Genomic DNA, 21,607 nt, shown 5'->3' with positions numbered 1-21,607 from the left:
TTTGATCATCATACATCCTTATTTTATTTTTTCCTTTCTTACTTTTTGAATAAAAACCCTTTTTGTATCACTACCCTTCTAATGCACAACATGGGTCAAAAACGACCTGCATTCATTTTCCAGGTTATTTCATGTATGGCTGAGTGTTTCTATGATATACTTTTGAAATAAATTCATTTTGTCATTTACTTTTCCAAATATGCAGTAAATATCTTGTTTTTGTTTCGCACAAATCTCATCTCATCTCATTATCTCTAGCCGCTTTATCCTTCTACAGGGTCGCAGGCAAGCTGGAGCCTATCCCAGCTGACTACGGGCGAAAGGCGGGGTACACCCTGGACAAGTCGCCAGGTCATCACAGGGCTGACACATAGACACACACAACCATTCACACTCACACCTACGGTCAATTTAGAGTCACCAGTTAACCTAACCTGCATGTCTTTGGACTGTGGGGGAAACCGGAGCACCCAGAGGAAACCCACGCGGACACGGGGAGAACATGCAAACTCCGCACAGAAAGGCCCTCGCCGGCCACGGGGCTCAAACCCAGACCTTCTTGCTGTGAGGCGACAGCGCTAACCACTACACCACCGTGCCGCCCCGCACAAATCATCATTTTTATTTTTCCTTTCTTAAGTTATGAACAAGCACAGCTTTTGTAATTCTACATCAAGTTTACACACATGGGTCAGAACCGACCCGCATGCGTTTACTCCAGCGTTTGGTGGGAACTGTGAATTGTGCTTGTGTCAGACATTTCACAGCTCAGCACAGCGCCCTTTGCCCATCTAATACATGGAAGTAATGTTTTTCAATTGTTCTAACATTACCTTAGAAAAAAATTGATGATGTTTAGGTTACCTTGAGAGTGAGTAGATTACTTGTCAGAAAGTTACAAGTAATTACTATTAGCTACCAAGCTGTTGGCATATTCTACTTTAGTTAGCTAATTTTATTGTAGTTGGCTTAGCTAACTACATAGTTAATAAATAAATAACTGGCCCCATTCACTGCTAATAGACTGGTACCAAAATCCAGAATTGTGACACCCAAAGGCATTTTTGAGACAAAGTCGGCAAACAGTCTTATTTTGTCAATTTGGGTGTGCCGAATTCAAATCTGCAATATGCCGAGCTCTATCTGACCTCTGTTGACCTCTACAGGTCATTGAACTTTGGGCCTGTAAACATCTCAGCTGAACCCAGTTTCTCAGCTTTCTAAGGAATGAAATGTACTAAAATGATTAATGAAGTTAGCAAATGGCCTTGTTTGTTAAATGTTTGGGTGCTGAATTCATTTTTCATTTGTAAAACGACATATGACCTCTGATAACCTCAAGGTCATTAAACTTGGCCTATAGGCCTATGCATTTAACGGCATTTTTAAACTGACTTTACTCCCCCAAAAAGAATATGAACAGACAAAAAACAAATAGAAAGGAACAAATACAACATTAAATGCCAGTCTATGTACATGTGACTTACTTTTCACAATGAGAATGCCTAGGCGATCACCTTACATAACATTGCATTACATTTAGCGGTTATTGTTTATACAAAGCTACTGAAAAAAGGACAGATTCAGTAGCATACAAAATGTGGGGGCATACAGGGTATACAGGTTAATCAGGGTTAGTATATATGAGAGTTTTTTTCTTTGTTGTTTTTGTTTTAAACGGGGTAAAGCCTTTACAAAAAACAAACAACAAAGAAAAAAACTCTCATATATACTAACCCTGATTAACCTGTATACCCTGTACGCCCCCACATTTTGTATGCTGCTGAATCTGTCCTTTTTTCAGTAGCTTTGTATAAACAATAACCGCTAAATGTAATGCAGTGTTATGTAAGGTGATTGCCGAGGCATTCTCATTGTGAAAAGTAAGTCACATGTACATGGACTGGCATTTAATGTTGTATTTGTTCCTTTCTATTTGTTTTTTGTCTGTTCATATTCTTTTTGGGGGAGTAAAGTCAGTTTAAAAATGCCGTTAAATGCATAGGCCTATAGGCCAAGTTTAATGACCTTGAGGTTATCAGAGGTCATATGTCGTTTTACAAATGAAAAATGAATTCAGCACCCAAACATTTAACAAACAAGGCCATTTGCTAACTTCATTAATCATTTTAGTACATCTCATTCCTTAGAAAGCTGAGAAACTGGGTTCAGCTGAGACGTTTACAGGCCCAAAGTTCAATGACCTCTAGAGGTCAACAGAGGTCAGATAGAGCTCGGCATATTGCAGATTTGAATTCGGCACACCCAAATTGACAAAATAAGACTGTTTGCCGACTTTGTCTCAAAAATGCCTTTAACTCCTTAAATAAGCACTTTTTTGAATTTTGGTACCAGTCTATAAAGTAATTACTTGAAACAAATTATTATTATAGTATTAAGACATTTAATTTTAAATCACACTTGGATGACCCATGTGTAGTAATATAAAAAGTATTTTTGTTCATAAAGTAGGAAAGAAAAAATTAAATTAATGATTTGTGGTAATTAAAAACAAGATATTTAAAGAATGCTTGGAATATTCAATCATAAAATAAATTGATTTCAAAAGATAGAGCAAAGAAAAACTCAGTCAGCATGAAATAACCTGGAAAATGAATGCGGGTCATTTTTCACCCATGTTGTGCATTAGAAGGGGTGTGCATATGTTTTGCATCAAAGGGTTAAGTATTTATTCAGATCCATCCATAAATTCCTTGGCTCCATTCAGGAAGCTTCAGAGACAGCCCAAATTTTTCAGACCCACTCATGCATTCATTTTTTATTTCAATTCATCTGCAGGCCCTCAGATGCATCCAAAGATCTTAAGCTCTATCCCGAGTGTCAGTAACAGCGCTGAAAACCTGAGTTCGGAGCAGCCTCCAAACATGGCTGCTCTGGACTACACTTCGCCAGAATTCTAACCTCAACATCTGTCTCTAATTTACCAGCACTCAACTCTCACACTCTGACTTTGTGAAGTATTGCTCTGTGTCCCCGTGCCTGACTTTCCCGAACCGTTTGACGATCTGCCGGACTTCCCGCTATTGAACTCTGTTTACGTTTATTTCTTACTTCGTTCTCTCGCCTGATCTCTGATATTCTGCTCGCCAGTTGACTGACCCTTGCCCACGCCTGACTACGTCTCCAGTTTCCCGAGTTGGCTTTCTTTACAGTTTGTGACGCACCTGCTCTCCCCTGCGCTTGCATCCGTGAGTGCCTGCACCCAGACACCGAGTGCCTCAGATCTGTTCTGATATTCTTTCAAATACATTCTGAGATCTTCAGAATCATCCAGAGCTTCTCAGATCTATCACGGGATCTTCAGATCTAGCCCAAGTTGCTCAGATCCTTTCTGGTATTTATTCAGATCCACCTGAAGGTTCTCAGATACACTGTGAGATCTTCAAACCCGGAATGCCCGTCAACCTTTGGAATCTATCCAACATTCCTCAAATCTCTTCAACATTCTTTTGGTCCTTTGATCAATCCAGAGTGTCCTTGCTCAGAGGAAGTTCAATTCTGGCTTTTTCTCAAATCCTTACTGTGTTTGAGGTTTGTTTTCCTGTTTAGAAAGAAAAAAAAAAAGCCCTTGCCTCTGGATTGTAAATACTGCAAATTCTGATCCGAATGTTCTCACACTGACTAAATGCTAAACAAACAAATGCTTAACAAATGTATTTGTGGAGCTCGGAATGGTACGGCTGTGTTTGTAGAATATAAAGTGCAGGTGCTGTTTGTGTTGAAGCGCCACTGTGTGTCTGATGGATTAACGGAGAGACAGAGAGAGAGAGAGAGAGAGAGAGAGAGAGACATACAGAATAAAAATAAAATGAGGTATGGAACTCACCACTTGGCCATTCTGGGGATTTTTGTGGGCATATGGAGGGCCTCGGATGTGATTCCACATCTGACCAGAGGTCATAGCAAACACTAAACACTAGAGGAGAAGGAGAGAGAGAGAGAGAGAGAGAGAGAAAAATATCAAACAAGCAAAAAAAAAAAAAACAACCCACCACTCAGTGTGTCGATGCAGTGGGTCTGTAATTTGCTTCTTTATCCAGTACCTTTTACTCATGTGCACCTTTAAAAGCCAATACAGTCCTTAAGCTCCAATTACATATATCTTAAATTTCTAAAGCTATGGCTAGGTACAAAAGGTGTGGCCTTAAATGTACCACCATACTGAAAAGATACAGTTTAGTCCCCTTTTTCTACATGTGTAACAGATTTTGGTCCTGTCAGATTCCTCAAAGCGCAAAATTGCCCCTTAACATCTGTTTCACAAGTACGTACTTTATTTTTTGTGACCGTGCCGAGTCCAGTGCTTATACTGGAACAAAAAGTACCAGTACTTCCCTTTTTTTAATATGTCAATGTTTCATCAAAGCATTAAAGGAGAACTGAAGGCAAATTTTTCATGATCAAAATTCAGTTTCTCTCATTTTATTAAATATCGGAATGCATTTCAGACAGCTATTTTGTCGCTGCTATAGCAAGTTGTGAGTGTTTGAAATACGCTCTGTAATATATCAGTCCATATGTCAAAGCAATGGCCGTAAACGAGATTCGTTGAGACCTGTACGAGACATCGTAGGATGGAAGTAAAACGTACAGTGGAAATCAAAGAGACCAACATCTGCCAACGTTGTCAAAACACGCGCGCGCCCTCTTTCGAATGCTGGCGTAATCAAGCCGGAAGTTTTGTTTGTTTTGATAGCAATCAGGAAAGTTTGAAAAAAGTAGGCAGTAATCGTCATTTAAACTCGTTTTTGTGCAATATTTCGTTTGGAAAACAGTTTTCAAAATGGCGGCACTGACACCTGGCTGACACTTCACGCTTCGGAGTCTCGCACAAGTCTCGTGAAGTTCGCGCGGATAAGCGACGCCTGCCATGGACCAAACGAACTAAATTCAACATGGCTAAAAACCGAATAGGCCAATAAGTATATTTAATTGCAATTAGTTGCCAATACGAGTCACGATATAAGGTTACTAAAACCGAAAACGTAACTGAATAACACGTTAATTAAGAAATAAAGCAAGTTTAAAAATGACTTCAGTTCCCCTTTAAAACATAGTAAACAAACCTATGCTAAAGTTGATTATTCTCCTGTAACAGCACGTGTTTTATTCCTCTTATGCCACGGCAATGTGCCGACAATTACAATTCTTACATTTAACGCTGCATTAGTTCCTGTTCTCAGTTACGTTCCAGGAGTTTTGACACTGTTCGAGAACATTTATGGAAGGAGTCTCCAGTGTCAGTACTTTGTAACAAGTTGGAATAAGAGGAATAAAACATCAGGAGATGCTGCTAGAGGAAAAACAGTCATTCGGATGGCTGTCATGATGACTTTCCGACAACAGCACAACACGTGCAGCGTTTTATTCCTTATTTACAAACAAAATACAAATCGTAACGCGTTCATATTGGTGAAATATTTAGGGAAAAGAGAAATAAAGCTGTGTGTGTCCTGAAACCTCGTTTGACATAAATCTATTATTATTTTTTTTGTAATAAACAGCATCTGGAAGTCGACTCAGACTTTTAGACTCTACTGGAGACAGAGATGGTGATAGTATGAGAAAAGAGAGAGAGATCGATATGATCCTCTCAGGCAGTAGAATCCATAGCCAAGCCTCGTCCTGTAATCAATACTCTGAATAACAAACTTCAGCCGGTGCAGTGCAGAAGGTCGAGCTCATGCTTTTTTACCAGAATAAATATCAATAGCGTACAGCTACAGCATTATCTGTTACGACATCGCTGGCCGCATTAAGCTCAGCCCATGCTCCCGAATTCTTAATTCGCTCAACGTTACGATGCTCGTTGCATGCCGAAACGTAGCGCTGCTGCTTTTAAGGACATTAATTAATTTCCTCTAAGCAAAACTTCCCACTCAATTCTGACATATTTAATGATTACTTAAAGCATGTGCAACGTCAGCCAGCCCTTTTGTCTGTCCAAGGATATTTTTGGCTGCTGTGAAATCTGACCTTTCCAACACTAACTCGAATTAATAGTCTCCCTGCTTCCGGAGTCTAATCACAGGGTTGTGAAAAGTACTCAAAGTCAGGAACTCATTTCTCTTGCTTACTCATGTCTCAGAAACTTTCCCAGTCAAAGGGTAAAGAGGTCAAATAGAGGAGTATTAAATGTACTACATACATGTCCGCCTTATGAAATAAACATCAACGTCAAAATGCCACCTCAGAGTAACTAAAGACAAGCTCGTGAGATGAGCGAATCAGCGTTTATAACTTATAACGAAAAAGCGTTTCGCAGTAAGAAATGTAACTATAAATGGATAAAAAGCATGATATTGAGTTCTGTAATACTAGTGCATCTCAAAAAATTAGAATACCATGAAAAAGTTTCTTTTTTTTCATAATTTAATTCAAAAAGGTATACGTTCATATATTCTATATTCATTACATGTAAAGTGAAATATTTAAAGCCTTTTTTGTTTTAATTTTGATGATTATGGCTTATAGCTCATGAAAATCAGAAATCCAGTATCTCAAATTATTAGAATATTCCCTAAGATCAATCAAAAAAAGGATTTACAATACAGAAATGTCCAACTTCTGAAAAGTATATTCATTTATACACTCAATACTTGGTTGGGGCTCCTTTACCATGAATTACTGTATCAATGCGGTGTGGCATGGAGGTGATCAGTCTGTGGCACTGCTGAGGCGTTATTGAAGCCCAGGTTGCTTTGATAGTGGCCTTCAGCATATCTGTGTTTTTGGGTCGGGTGTTTCTCATCTTCCTCTTGACAATACCCCATAGATTCTCTATGGGGTTCAGGTCAGGCAAGTTGGCTGGCCAATCAAATACAGTAATATCATGGTCAGCAAACCATTTGGTAGTAGTTTTGACACTGTGGGTAGGTGCTAAGTCCTGCTGGAAAAGGAAATCAGCATCTCCAAAAAGCTCATCAGCAGATGGAAGCATGAAGTGCTCTAAAATCTCCTGGTAGATGGCTGTGTTGACTTTGGACTTGATAAAATACAGTGGACCAACACCAGCAGATGACATGGCACCCCACATCATCACAGACTGTGGAAACTTCGCACTGGGCTTCAAACACCTTGGATTCTGTGCCTCTCCACTCTTCCTCCAGACTCTAGAACCATGATTTCCAAATTAAATGCAAAATGTACTTTCATCTGAAAAGAGGACTTTGGACCACTGAGCAACAGTCCATTTCTTTCTCTCCTTAGCCCAGATAAGACACTTCTGACATTGTCTCTGGCTCAGGAGTAGCTTGATATTAGGAATGCGAAAGTTGTATCCCCTTTCTTGAAGATGTCTGTTCATGATGGGTCTTGATACACTGACACCAGCCTCAGTCCATTCCTTGTGAAGCTCTCCCAAGTTCTTGAATCAACTTTTCTTGACAATCCTCTCAAGACTGCGGCCATCCCTGTTGCTTGTGCACCTTTTCCAGCCACCCTTTTCAGCAATGACCTTTTGTGGCTCACCCTCCTTGTGGAGGGCATCAGCGATCATCTTATGGACAACAGTCAAGTCAGCAGTCTTCCCCATGATTGTGGTTGTGTGTACTGAACTAGACCGAGAGATACACTGTGTTCATACTGTTTTACTCAAACTCGAAATGAAATATTCTAATATTTTGAGATGTTTTTTTTATGTTTTTGTACTGTATGCCATACTGATTAAAATTAAAATAGAAAAATGCTTGAAACATTTTAGTTTATGTGTAATGAGTCTATAATATATAACATTTTCACTTTCTTAAATAACTGATGGAAAATATTGAACTTTTTCACAATGTTCTAATTTTTTGAGATGCACTAGTAAATACAAACCTAGACTCCCTGGCAACCTGCTGTGCTGTAAGAGGAATAAAACACTCTGGGGGAAAATAATCAACTTCTGTGTAGTCACGGTAACGCTGCTTCATCGCACCACACTGTTATTGATTGTTTTACTGTAACCGCTAACTTCTCACAGGAATAACGAAACATTATGAAACACCAATCAAATAAAAAATGTTTACAAACAGCACCAGATTTGTTGGATATTTCACTGTAAAGTGTTTTGTGTATTTCCCAGTGAGGTCGAAGTGTAAGTTGAACTCTGATAAAGGAGCGCTGTTTACCAGTGCAGCCATGGCCCAGCCCGTTTTATTGTAGATGAACTCCAGGTTGTTCCTGCGCAGGTAGAGAAGACCTCCGACCAGAGACACCAGCAGGGCCAGAGCGATCGTACCCGAGTAATTCGGCGGCCTGAACACGCGGATCTGCGGGAAAACACAGCGAACGTCACACTGAGAGGAAACAACGACCTTTACTTTATTACCGCATCGTCAAGCGTCTGTAGCGTGTCATGAAAAATCAGTTCATACTTTACGACTTCTGTTGTCCTTTTAAGAAAGCCAGTTGATTGCACAAGAACTAAAAAGGCTTTTTGTCCTTTTTGGGTTGCCACAGACCACAGACTCATACAGTAGATGTGATGACAAATTTAAAACTAACTTATTATTATAATTAAATCCAGAATAACCATATTAATGACATCAAGATGAGCATTAAAACATATAATAATAAACCAACATGCACACACACACACACACATTTTGCTGATCTTATCCTCGTTCCTTAAGCGGGGAAATGTAAAAGCTTTTATTCCAATTCTCATTTCAAATTTAATACTTCAAGACAATTCTGTGAATAAATTTCAGTTCTAAACTTCAACAAGATGAAACAGAAATGAAGGCGATTGCTACAATGTTTCATTTATTTGCATTTACACAGCTTCACTAATCTCATAATAATATCAAAATAATACCACAAATAAATATTTGCCACATTTCCTCTCTTAAAATCCTTACTTCTATTTTATATTGGTCATGCCATCATTTTATGGTTAATTTATTATATTTTGGAATTTTTCATTCTTACATTTTTATTTTCTGTTTCTGCTTCTGCTTTTACACACTCTTTTTTTTTTAGCATTTTAATGTATGAAAAATGCTATTAAAATATATGTTATTACTACTACTGTTACTATTACTGGCGGCACGGTTACGGTGTAGTGGTTAGCACTGTCACCTCACAGCTAGAAGGTTCGGGTTCGAGCCCCGTGGCCAGCGAGGGCCTTTCTGTGTGGAGTTTGCATGTTCTCCCTGTGTCCATGTGGGTTTCCTCCGGGTGCTCCGGTTTCCCCCACAGTCCAAAGACATGCAGGTTAGGTTAACTGGTGACTCTAAATTGACCGTAGGTGTGAATATGAGTGTGAATGGTTGTTTGTCTCTATATGTCAGCCCTGCGATGACCTGGCGACTTGTCCAGGGTGTACCCCGCCTCTCGTCCGTAGTCAGCTGGGATAGGCTCCAGCTTGCCTACGACCCTGTAGATAAAGTGGCTACAGATAATGGATAGATGGATGGATGGATGGATACTACCATTATTACTGCTACTGCAACAGCGTGCCTTTCAGCACCACGGACAGGCACTACAGCGCCATGCTCATTTTCAGCACCCTGGAGGGACGCCACAGCGCAAATGTTCATTTTCAGCACCATGGACAGATGCCCCAGTGCATTGTTCGTTTTCAGTACCATGGACAGGTGCTACAGCTCAATTTTCCCGATTTGGTGTTGGTTATGGTTAGAAAATGACATCACTTTGATTCTATTTTCCACTGATTTTTTGATTCATGCCAAGTTCAGTGTATACCATGTTAATTTAAAAAAATATATTTGATTTTTTGCTTCTTCTCCTACAAATTTTGTCCAATCATCACCAAAGTTGGACACAGTATCATGAGACCCACACTGACGTGACCTCTTTCTCTGATTTTTAATATATTGGATATTTCCAGCATTGTCACAAAACAATGGGCGGGTGGGGGTAGTGCAGCAACGCTTTTATATACCAACACCAAACTTGGACATATGATGACCAACATGACCCAATCTCAACCAATAAGTTGCAACTTGGGAGTTCGACTGAAAGCAGTAAGTGAGGTCATATCTCAACAACGGCTTGACATCCTGGCGTCTCCTTGGTAACAAGTGCTGATGGTTCCGATGACTTCTTGCCTTTGTCTGTGGCTAAGTGGTGAAAGTGCTTGGGCCCCGTAATTGCTGCTTGCGGTTATATTTGTAACTGCAGCTGTTATTAAATTTTAAAATATAAAATGAACATCGGGGTCACTGACAACATTCTGGATGCTAGTCAGTAAATTCCTCTTTACGAATAAAATCCCTGTGATGTTCAGACTGCAGTAGTGTGTGTGTGTGTGTGTGTGTGTGTGTGTGTGTGAGAGAGAGAGGAGAGAGACTGAATTAAGATTAAAAGGAAAGTTTAATCTTTAGAGCTGAGACAGAAAAAAGCCCCTCGTAATCCACTCCTGCTTTCATGTTCACTCCAAACGTGTCACTGAGTTCTGACCTCTGCTCCGCTCATCCCTCCATTTCTTTCTCCCTCTACTTTACTTCTATGTTTTGCTTCTCCTGTTATTCTCCTTTTTTCCCCGTCTGTTCATTTTCTGTCCTTTTCCATCTGTATTTATTTTACTTTGCTACATCTTGTCCTTTCTTTTCATTTTACTCCTATTCCACTGTGCCACCTTTAATTTCTCTGTATCTGTTTATTTCTTGCCATTTTTTCATTCACTTTCTTCATCTTTTTTTTCTCTGCTTTTTCTCTCCTCTCCTCTTTTCTCATCTTCTCCTTCTCATTTCTTCAAAGTAGGTTCCAGCCAAGTGTGTTTCAGTGGAATCTCTGTGTGTGTGTGCTACCTGCACATCAGTGCGGTCGTGGATCCACTTTGCCAGCTGCTCGGAAGCGAACCCGATCCTCTGCAGGTCAAACGTGTCGGCTCGCTTCGGCTTCCCTTTCGCCGGGAAGTGCATGAAGGTCGGAGCAGAGTTCATGTTCAACTGCAGAGAGAGAGAGAGAGAGAGAGAGAGAGAGAGCTCTTTGATAAAATTTTCCAAAATTCTACTCTCATTTACACACAGCATCAAGCCTTTTAGGAAAAAAATGGAAGTGAAACAAGCATCAGAAGGAAAAGAAAAATAAAAGACAAAAATAGACAGAAGAGTCGAGGAGTAACTCAGTGTGGTACAAAAAGATCTTAAGAATGAGGATGTTTGATCACTAACACAATACTAATGCTCCAGTTTACTAACAGACTGCCAGACTGATCCAGATGTGGATCCAGGTGTGTTACCTGCTGAAAGACATCAGCGCCTTCGTCGTAGTCGACCACAGTGAAGAAAAGTCTGTTGGAGAAAACGGATGAGTAACGCCAAGAATTTGCCAAGACCTGGTACTCCTCATTTGCCTGTCTGAGAGAGAGAGAGAGAGAGAGAGAGAGAGAGAGAGAGAGTGTGATAGAGAGAGTGTGATAGAGAGAGACAGTGAGAGAGAGAGGAGAAACCTCTAATTATCTGTTCATCCATGAAGGAGAGGAAGTCTGACAACCTTCTGCTCATTACTCTGACATCAACAAGCAACATACAAACAAACTGAAAGCTTTTGTTTCCTCATGCATGTTTGATGTTCTGACATTCTGATGTGTCAACACACACACACACACACACTTTGCAGCTCTGATGTATTCCAGATGAACAGAGCCCTGAACATTTTGAAGAATCCGAGCTCTCAGTATTTTTCCTGCTTTCTATCTCATGAGGACGAGTTAATAACATTTGGATTAACATTTATAACACATTAATAACACATTTATAATCCCATTCAGAACATCATATTATTCACCTTTATAACATGTTTGTTTTTCTCTCTTTGTATTTTTATAATTTTCCCCATGCACTCATGAATGTTATGGTGTCAGTTTAATTTTTTAGTTTCACTGTTTGTTTCCTATCGTTCCTTCTCTTCATTCATTTCCTTCACTTCTCTCCATGTCTGAGGAATGGCTTTAATATTCTATAAACACAGGTAACTTTATATTATTGCACATCATACTAATACACTTACACACCAACATCCTCAGCTCGTATCAGCAAAATAAACTAATCACACTACACACACACGAGAGCACCTGCAGACTAACGTGTCTATAGCATGTGTGTCTGCATGTATCTATGTGTGTGTGTGTGTGTGTGTGTGTGTGTGTGTGTACCTGCAGACAGAACACTGTCTCTGAGGCTGCAGTGCAGTGAACATGACGATGACAGAGTAGTTTCTCGGTGGCGCTTTAACAAATCGGCGAAACTTTTCTCCATTCATCCTGATCACCGAGCGACGAGAGCTCCACTCCATCATCTGCTCCACCTTCTCCACCAGCATGTTCTAGAGTTCAGAGAGGCATTAAAGCTGATAGAGCGGTGTTACAGTTCACAGAGCAGTGTGACAGTTTATAGAGCGGCGTTAGAGCTGATAGAGTGGCATTAGAGCGGACAGGGTGGTGTTAGAGTTAATAGAGCGGCGTTAGAGATGACAGGGTGGCAGGAGATCTGATAGAGTAGCATTAGAGCTGACAGAATGGGGTTAGAGCTGATAGAGTGGCATCAGACCTGACAAGGGTGGCGTTAGAGCTGACAACATGGCATCAGAGCTGATAGAGCAGCATCAGAGATGACAGGGCGGCATTAGAGCTGACAGAATGGCATTAGAGCTGACAGGGTGGCGTTAGAGCTGACAGAATGGCGTTAGAGCTGACAGGGTGGCGTTAGAGCTGATAGAGTGGTGTCAGAGCTGACAGGGTGGCGTTAGAGCTGATAGAGCGGCGTTAGAGATGACAGGGTGGCATTAGATCTGACAGAGTAGCATTAGAGCTGACAGAATGGGGTTAGAGCTGATAGAGTGGCATCAGAGCTGACAAGGGTGGCATTAGAGCTGACAGCATGGCGTCAGAACTGATAGAGCAGCATCAGAGATGACAGGGCGGTGTTAGAGCTGACAGAGGGACGTTAGAGCTGACAGGGTGGTGTCAGAGCTGACAGAGTGGCATTAAAGCTGACAGAGCAGTGTTAGAGCTAACAGGGTTGCGTCAGAACTAACAGGGTGGCGTTAGAGCTGACAGAATGGCGTCAGAGCTGACAGGGTGGCGTTAGAGCTGATAGAGCGGCGTTAGAGATGACAGGGTGGCATTAGATCTGACAGAGTAGCATTACAGCTGACAGAATGGGGTTAGAGCTGATAGAGTGGCATCAGAGCTGACAAGGGTGGCGTTAGAGCTGACAGCATGGCGTCAGAGCTGATAGAGTGGCATCAGAGCTGACAAGGGTGGCGTTAGAGCTGACAGCATGGCGTCAGAGCTGATAGAGCAGCATCAGAGATGACAGGGCGGCGTTAGAGCTGACAGAGGGATGTTAGAGCTGACAGGGTGGTGTCAGAGCTGACAGAGTGGCATTAAAGCTGACAGAGCGGTGTTAGAGCTAACAGGGTTGCGTCAGAACTAACAGGGTGGCGTTAGAGCTGACAGAATGGCGTCAGAGCTGACAGAATGGCGTCAGAGCTGACAGGGTGGCGTTAGAGCTGATAGAGCGGCGTTAGAGATGACAGGGTGGCATTAGATCTGACAGAGTAGCATTAGAGCTGACAGAATGGGGTTAGAGCTGATAGAGTGGCATCAGACCTGACAAGGGTGGCGTTAGAGCTGACAACATGGCATCAGAGCTGATAGAGCAGCATCAGAGATGACAGGGCGGCATTAGAGCTGACAGAATGGCATTAGAGCTGACAGGGTGGCGTTAGAGCTGACAGAATGGCGTTAGAGCTGACAGGGTGGCGTTAGAGCTGATAGAGTGGTGTCAGAGCTGACAGGGTGGCGTTAGAGCTGATAGAGCGGCGTTAGAGATGACAGGGTGGCATTAGATCTGACAGAGTAGCATTAGAGCTGACAGAATGGGGTTAGAGCTGATAGAGTGGCATCAGAGCTGACAAGGGTGGCGTTAGAGCTGACAGCATGGCGTCAGAACTGATAGAGCAGCATCAGAGATGACAGGGCGGCGTTAGAGCTGACAGAGGGACGTTAGAGCTGACAGGGTGGTGTCAGAGCTGACAGAGTGGCATTAAAGCTGACAGAGCAGTGTTAGAGCTAACAGGGTTGCGTCAGAACTAACAGGGTGGCGTTAGAGCTGACAGAATGGCGTCAGAGCTGACAGGGTGGCGTTAGAGCTGATAGAGCGGCGTTAGAGATGACAAGGGTGGCGTTAGAGCTGACAGCATGGCGTCAGAGCTGATAGAGTGGCATCAGAGCTGACAAGGGTGGCATTAGAGCTGACAGCATGGCGTCAGAGCTGATAGAGCAGCATCAGAGATGACAGGGCGGCGTTAGAGCTGACAGAGGGATGTTAGAGCTGACAGGGTGGTGTCAGAGCTGACAGAGTGGCATTAAAGCTGACAGAGCGGTGTTAGAGCTAACAGGGTTGCGTCAGAACTAACAGGGTGGCGTTAGAGCTGACAGAATGGCGTCAGAGCTGACAGAATGGCGTCAGAGCTGACAGGGTGGCGTTAGAGCTGATAGAGCGGCGTTAGAGATGACAGGGTGGCATTAGATCTGACAGAGTAGCATTAGAGCTGACAGAATGGGGTTAGAGCTGATAGAGTGGCATCAGAGCTGACAAGGGTGGCGTTAGAGCTGACAGCATGGTGTCAGAGCTGATAGAGCAGCATCAGAGATGACAGGGCGGCGTTAGAGCTGACAGAATGGCGTTAGAGCTGACAGGGTGGCGTTAGAGCTGACAGGGCGGCATTAGAGATGACAGGGTGGCATTAGATCTGACAGAATGGCGTTAGAGCTGACAGGGTGGCATTAGAGCTGATAGAGTGGTGTTAGAGATGACAGGGTTGCATTAGATCTGATAGAGTAGCATTAGAGCTGACAGAATGGCGTTAGAGCTGACAGGGTGGCGTTAGAGCTGATAGAGCGGCATTAGAGATGACAGGGTGGCATTAGATCTGACAGAATGGCGTTAGAGCTGACAGGGTGGCGTTAGAGCTGATAGAGTAGCATTAGAGCTGACAGAATGGGGTTAGAGCTGATAGAGTGGCATCAGAGCTGACAAGGGTGGCGTTAGAGCTGACAGCATGGGGTCAGAGCTGATAGAGCAGCATCAGAGATGACAGGGCGGCGTTAGAGCTGACAGAGGGACGTCAGAGCTGACAGGGTGGTGTCAGAGCTGACAGAGCGGCATTAAAGCTGACAGAGTGGTGTTAGAGCTAACAGGGTTGCGTCAGAACTGACAGGGTGGCGTTAGAGCTGATAGAGTGGTGTCAGAGCTGACAGGGTGGCGTTAGAGCTGACAGAATGGCGTTAGAGCTGATAGAGCGGTGTCAGAGCTGACAGGGTGGCGTTAGAGCTGACAGGGTGGTGTCAGAGCTGACAGAGCGGCATTAAAGCTGACAGAGCGGTGTTAGAGCTAACAGGGTTGCGTCAGAACTGAAAGGGTGGCGTTAGAGCTGATAGAGCAGCGTTAGAGCTGACAGGGCGGCGTTAGAGCTGACAGAGCGGCATCAGAGCTGACAGAGCAGTGAAACAGAAAGATGAGATCAATCAGAAAATTTCATCATGGCTCTGCATTAAACTACTTGTGGTAGAAAGGTTGCAAGTCTTTTAGCACAAGTTTAAATATGAATAAAATGGTGCCAGTTTTTTTTATCATGACGAACAGCTGTCCCCATCAGACTGAATCTAAGTGAAGGAATAAATAACTCAGACCATCTGCAGAACGCTCACCCTTTCCTCATGAACAAATCCGGGACCTTTTCACAACCTTTCTCTGAAATGATTGACACTTTCCAAACTTTCGATTTTTTACATATAAAATGAAAGAGTATCAAAAAACTGAAAAAGGTGAAATGTGACTCATTAGTAATGCTGCATTAAAATAAAAACCGAACGCTTTCACTTCATCAGCATGCGCATCTCTGATTCTTCTGCATTAACTGCTCAAATACAAAACACTTCTTTATCTGTATTCTTCCACCATCATTTTCCTTTTGTAACAGAACGATTACATTAATATCGCTATTTATATTAACTTTAACAGTTATTACAAGAAAAACACATTATTATTATTATGAAAGCATCATTATTATGAGAAAAAGCATCTTGTTATTACGAGAATAATCTTGATCATGTGACAGCCCTTTCTTCATCACTGAGAAAAGCACTTATTAAAGAAATAACATCTGAATTAGAAAGCATTTATTTATGATGAAAAAACATTGTGATGTTATTCGAAAAATATGACTAGAAAAGCATCTTGTTCGTATAGCTGGAGATTTATTTTTTCTTGCGTAGCAGAAATGTATTTACGTGCATACGTGTGACTGTATAACGTCAAACTTCCTCTGATCAAAACGACGAGACGTTTCATCTGGAAATGGATATTTTCTAGGAATAAAGAGACGATTTTCTCAAAACAGTGAGATGCTGATGGGGATCATTTTTTTATTTTATTTGTTAGAATAACTATATATCATGTATATATTCACTATATATTGTAGAAGTATCAGGATATATTTGTGTCATATCGCCCTCCCCTACTGAGGAATAAATCAGTTCTCTCAGACTGTGGAAGATAATAATAATAATATTTTATTACAGCTTATAAGAGCTAGTCATCATTTCAAAAACACTTTACTTTCGCACACCAGAGAACATGATCAGAAAATGCCAGGATGTGAACTGTGAGAAAGAATGAAACACTTCAACCCTGAGGTCTGGAGTCTCCATCTGTTCTCGTCTGTATCATCATCACCCTCACGTCCTTCTCCATGTGGCAACATTCTGAAACATTTCACACAAATTCTCTCGTTCTGTGCTCAGATGGTGCCAGCGCTCAGCTTGGCTCTGGTGGTGGAGGAAAAATCACCGACACACACTGTCCTACAGGAAAAACAAGCATCCGCAGCCTGCCAGTGTTTTGTTTACACACAGTATGTCCTCTAAATCCATGGTTCGGTAAACATCACGCGTCATTTCATTCACCGATAAAGGACGGGATTAGCCAAAAATTAAAATGTACACAATGTTACGCTTTCTGAGCGATCAACTCACATTATTTACTGCATCGAGCAGGGACTAAACCACTGTGGGGGGTGCTGTCAGAGGAAAATAACCAGTGACAGGGCGGTGTAATGAAGCAGTGTCCATGCTTTCCTGTTCACAGCTTCTCATATTCTTGAGAAACTACAAAGAAGAGTAAACTTCTCTGTCCTGAAGAAAAATTTTAAAAGTTCCAAACGACACTTATGTTGCACTGAACAGATTCAGAGAGTCACCTTCAGAACCGACTCACGGAATGATTCAGTGTATAATCAAACAAGTATTCTCTGAATAGATTCAGAAAATCAACTTCAGAGTTGACTCACGGAATGATCCAGTGTATAATCATAAACAAGTTGTAGTGAACAGATTCAGTCAACTTCAAAACTGACTCACAGAATGATTCAGTGTATTATCAAACAAGTATTCTCTGAATAGAGTCAGAAAATCAACTTCAGAGCTGACTCATGAAATGATTCAGAGTATAATCATAAACAAGTTGTAGTGAACAGATTCAGAGTCAACTTCAGAACCGACTCATGGAATGATTCAGTGTATAACTGTAAACAAGTTGTAGTGAGCAGATTCAGAGTCAACTTCAGAACCGACTCATGGAATGATTCAGTGTATAACTGTAAACAAGTTGTAGTGAACAGATTCAGAGTCAACTTCAGAACCGACTCATGGAATGATTCAGTGTATAACTGTAAACAAGTTGTAGTGAACAGATTCAGAGTCAACTTCAGAACCGACTCATGGAATGATTCAGTGTATAAACAAACAAGTATTCTCTGAATAGATTCAGAAAATCAACTTCAGAGCTGACTCACGGAATGATTCAGTGTATAACTGTAAACAAGTTGTAGTGAACAGATTCAGAGAGTCAACTTCAGAACCAACTCACAGAATGATTCAGTGTATAATCTTCTCTGAATAGATTCAGAAAATCAACTTCAGAGTTGACTCACAGAATGATTCAGTGTATAATCATAAACAAGTTGTAGTGAGCAGATTCAGATTCAACTTCAGAACTGACTCATTGAATGATTCAGTGTATAACTGTAAACAAGTTGTAGTGAACAGATTCAGAGAATCAACTTCAGAACCGACTCACGGAATGATTCAGTGTATAGTCAAACAAGTATTCTCTGAATAGATTCAGAAAATCAACTTCAGAGCTGACTCACGGAATGATTCAGTGTATAATCATAAACAAGTTGTCGTGAACAGATTCAGAGAGTCAACTTCAGAACCGACTCACAGAATAATTCAGTGTATAACTGTAAACAAGTTGTAGTGAACAGATTCAGAGAATCAACTTCAGAACCGACTCACGGAATGATTCAGTGTATAATCACAAGTTGTAGTGAACAGATGTAGTGTCAACTTTAGAACCGACTCACGGAATGAATCAGTGTATAATTATAAACAAGTTGGAGTGAGCAGATTCAGAGTCAACTTCAGAACCGACTCACAGAATGATTCAGTGTATAATAAGAAATGCCAAAAGTACATACTATATAAGGAGCTTAAACAATGGCAAAACCAACTCAAAGGAATTCTGGGGACATTTGCATAAGTTTGCACCCAAAGCGACCAAAACAGTTCTGCAGTATAATAATACCATTACAGATCCTCAGCAGATTGGTGAGTGTTTCAATGACTATCTTTCTTCTATTGTGGACCGTTATATTTCAAATCAGCATTCTACGCCCAACTTTGAGAAACTGAAAGAATTTGTCAACTTAAGTATTAATGATAATTTTGAATTCTCTATCCCCCTGATGACTGCCGAATATGTCTTGAAATCTTTATGTAACTTAGATGTTAATAAGGCCACTGGGTTGGATGGTTTGAGTTCTAAAGTCCTTAAGACATCTGCAAAGCAAATCTGTCAGTCTATAACCACAATTCTTAATAAAAGTCTGTCAAGTGGTATATTTCCTTCTATGTGGAAAATATCGAAAATCACTCCTGTTCATGGGCGGCACGGTGGTGTAGTGGTTAGCGCTGTCGCCTCACAGCAAGAAGGTCCGGGTTCGAGCCCCATGGCCAGCGAGGGCCTTTCTGTGCGGAGTTTGCATGTTCTCCCCATGTCCGTGTGGGTTTCCTCCGGGTGCTCCGGTTTCCCCCACAGTCCAAAGACATGCAGGTTAGGTTAACTGGTGACTCTAAATTGACCGTAGGTGTGAATGTGAGTGTGAATGGATGTCTGTGTCTATGTGTCGGCCCTGTGATGACCTGGCGACTTGTCCAGGGTGTACCCCGCCTTTCGCCCGTAGTCAGCTGGGATAGGCTCCAGCTTGCCTGCGACCCTGTAGAACAGGATAAAGCGGCTAGAGATAATGAGATGAGATGAGACTCCTGTTCATAAGTCTGGAAGCTTTAGTGATGTCAATAATTGCTGGCCAATATCCATTCTATGTACCATAAGCAAGATTCTTGAGCACCATGTTCACAACTGTTTTTACAGTTATCTTGTTAAGAAGAACTCGCTGTATGCTGCTCAATCTGGTTTCAGAAACAATCATTCTTGTGAGACAGCTTTGTTGGACATTTGGACCTCTAACATGGACAATGGCTTGCTTAATGGGGTTGTGTATGCTGACTTCTGGAAGGCATTTGACATGGTGAACTTGGATATACTTGTGCAGAAACTTTCTATCTGTCGTTGTAACAACTTGACTCTTTTCTGGTTTAAATCATATTTTCAAGACAGGCTGCAGTGTGTGCACATCGATAGTCATTTGTCATCTATGAAACCAGTTCCCCATGGAGTACCTCAAGGTAGTATATTGGGGCCTCTTCTGTTTGCCCGATTTATTAATGATCTTCCACTGTGGGTTAGCTCCAATTAAGATATGTACAGTGGTATGCAAAAGTTTGGGCACCCCTGGTCAAAATTGCTGTTACCGTGAACAGTTAAAGGAACAGTCCACTGTACTTCCATAATGAAATATGTTCTTCTCTGAATTGAGACGAGCTGATCCGTACCTCTCCGAGCTTTGTGCGACCTCCCAGTCAGTCAGACGCGCTGTTACTCCTGTTAGCAATGTAGCTAGGCTCAGCATGGCCAGTGGTATTTTTTGGGGCTGTAGTTAGATGCGACCAAACTCTTCCACGTTTTTCCTGTTTACATAGGTGACCCCTCACCGAATCCAGGGACACATGTCGGCCGAAACGAATCGGAGATAATCGCAAAAGAAGCATTTTTTTTCGAAATTTGTGATTTTTGTTTTTTTCCATCATGTGCAAGTTGAGATCTTGAAGAATGCAATCAGTATTTCAGATAATAGATTGTTTTGTTGGAAAAGCATACATTTTTTGTTGCAAATTGTCTCGTTTTTGTCAGGACTGTAGCCTGCTGGGGGGTGTGGGTAAATTACCATATGGGCCATTCACATGATGATTTAAGTCTTTTGTTTTTTTTTCCCGCGAATCAGCTGTATGATCCGAGCTGAGCGCATGGCTACTTAACTGCATACAGGCATGTGATTTCACTATGGAATGAGTTACTAAACAGAGCGCAGAGGAGCTGACACACCGCGAAGCAAACAGACACACGGTATTTACATCGGAGAGAACCATTTCTAGCAGAAAAAACCGCAACCTCGTTTTCCAGATTGAATGGAATACTTGAATGATCGGATGATACACGGACCGTTCTAGGATTACATTCCATCGGAGGCACTGGTGTGTGCAAGGCACCGTTTCTCTTTCTGATGGGGTAAGTTTATTAATCTAAGGCTGTGTGGTTATTTTTGCATGTAACGGCGAGTGTGGTGGTTTGGTTAAGCCTAGGTCACAACCGGACGTACGATTTTTTTGGCCGTGTGATTTTTGGCGTTTCCCAAATCGCTGCTTTTTTTTTTGTTCACGGAGAAAGACGCGCGTTGGCCGTAAGTTTGTCTTGCAACCTGAAAAAAACGTAAGCGCCCGTAGAGTTTGTTTGACATGACAAAGAACCTCTGCGGCCGGTCTGCGGCTCGAAAATCAACACGTCACACGCGCACTCTCGTGCTTTTCACACGCGCGCTCTCGTGCGTTTCATGCGCGCTCTCCGTGCGTTTCTTGCGTTTTTTGCATGTAGACCGGCTGTAGGAGCACGGTACGGCCGGTTGTGACCAAGGCTTTACATGAAACTAGTGTTGTGTTAGTTGTGTCATCTTCGTGCTATCTTTCTTTCTTACGGTGTGAGTAATTTTTCAACCACAAAACGTTAAAGTATACTTTAGGACTTATTTTTGTACTTCATAATTGTTTTGGGCATACTTTGCATGGAAGGAAAATTGACGTGGTGATCTTTGTTTACATGAAAGTAGCATCGTGCTAGCTCGTAGGGGGTAGGGCTTTCCTTAATGTCATGCAGATGAGCAGCATTATGTGGCCGCCCTACACCCAGAGTAGCTGAGATGGAAAACTTTGAGAGCGATTTTCTCCCTTTTCTGTTTTAAGAGGTATACACTTTCAAAAGGCCACACATTCTTCAAATATTGTCAGATCTCCACATGGAAGGCATCATTGGAAAGCTTAGAAACTGTACTTTCTGAATCTGTCAATAACTCAAAATGCCCCCGGGCCGACATGTGTCCCTGGATTCTGTGA

The 21,607-nt window shown here is 41.8% G+C and overlaps 1 protein-coding gene across 1 annotated transcript in view; it reads right to left on the bottom strand.

Moving 5' to 3' along the window:
* Positions 1-21,607, bottom strand: part of tusc3 (tumor suppressor candidate 3) — a 115,208-nt gene that overhangs the window by 51,481 nt on the left and 42,120 nt on the right. Inside the window, exons 2-6 of the mRNA XM_060915881.1 lie at positions 12,128-12,297; positions 11,213-11,330; positions 10,779-10,919; positions 8,133-8,273; positions 3,848-3,937 (exon numbers count right to left, since the gene is read on the bottom strand). Coding sequence (XP_060771864.1) covers positions 3,848-3,937; positions 8,133-8,273; positions 10,779-10,919; positions 11,213-11,330; positions 12,128-12,297 — 660 coding nt within the window. The remainder of the gene's footprint in view (positions 1-3,847; positions 3,938-8,132; positions 8,274-10,778; positions 10,920-11,212; positions 11,331-12,127; positions 12,298-21,607) is intronic.

The sequence above is a fragment of the Neoarius graeffei genome, chromosome 3 (assembly GCF_027579695.1).
Source record: "Neoarius graeffei isolate fNeoGra1 chromosome 3, fNeoGra1.pri, whole genome shotgun sequence".
In the NCBI taxonomy this organism is placed as follows: Eukaryota; Metazoa; Chordata; class Actinopteri; order Siluriformes; family Ariidae; genus Neoarius; species Neoarius graeffei.
The sequence above is the reverse complement of the archived record's forward strand: the minus strand, read 5'-3'. Positions and strand labels throughout refer to the sequence as shown.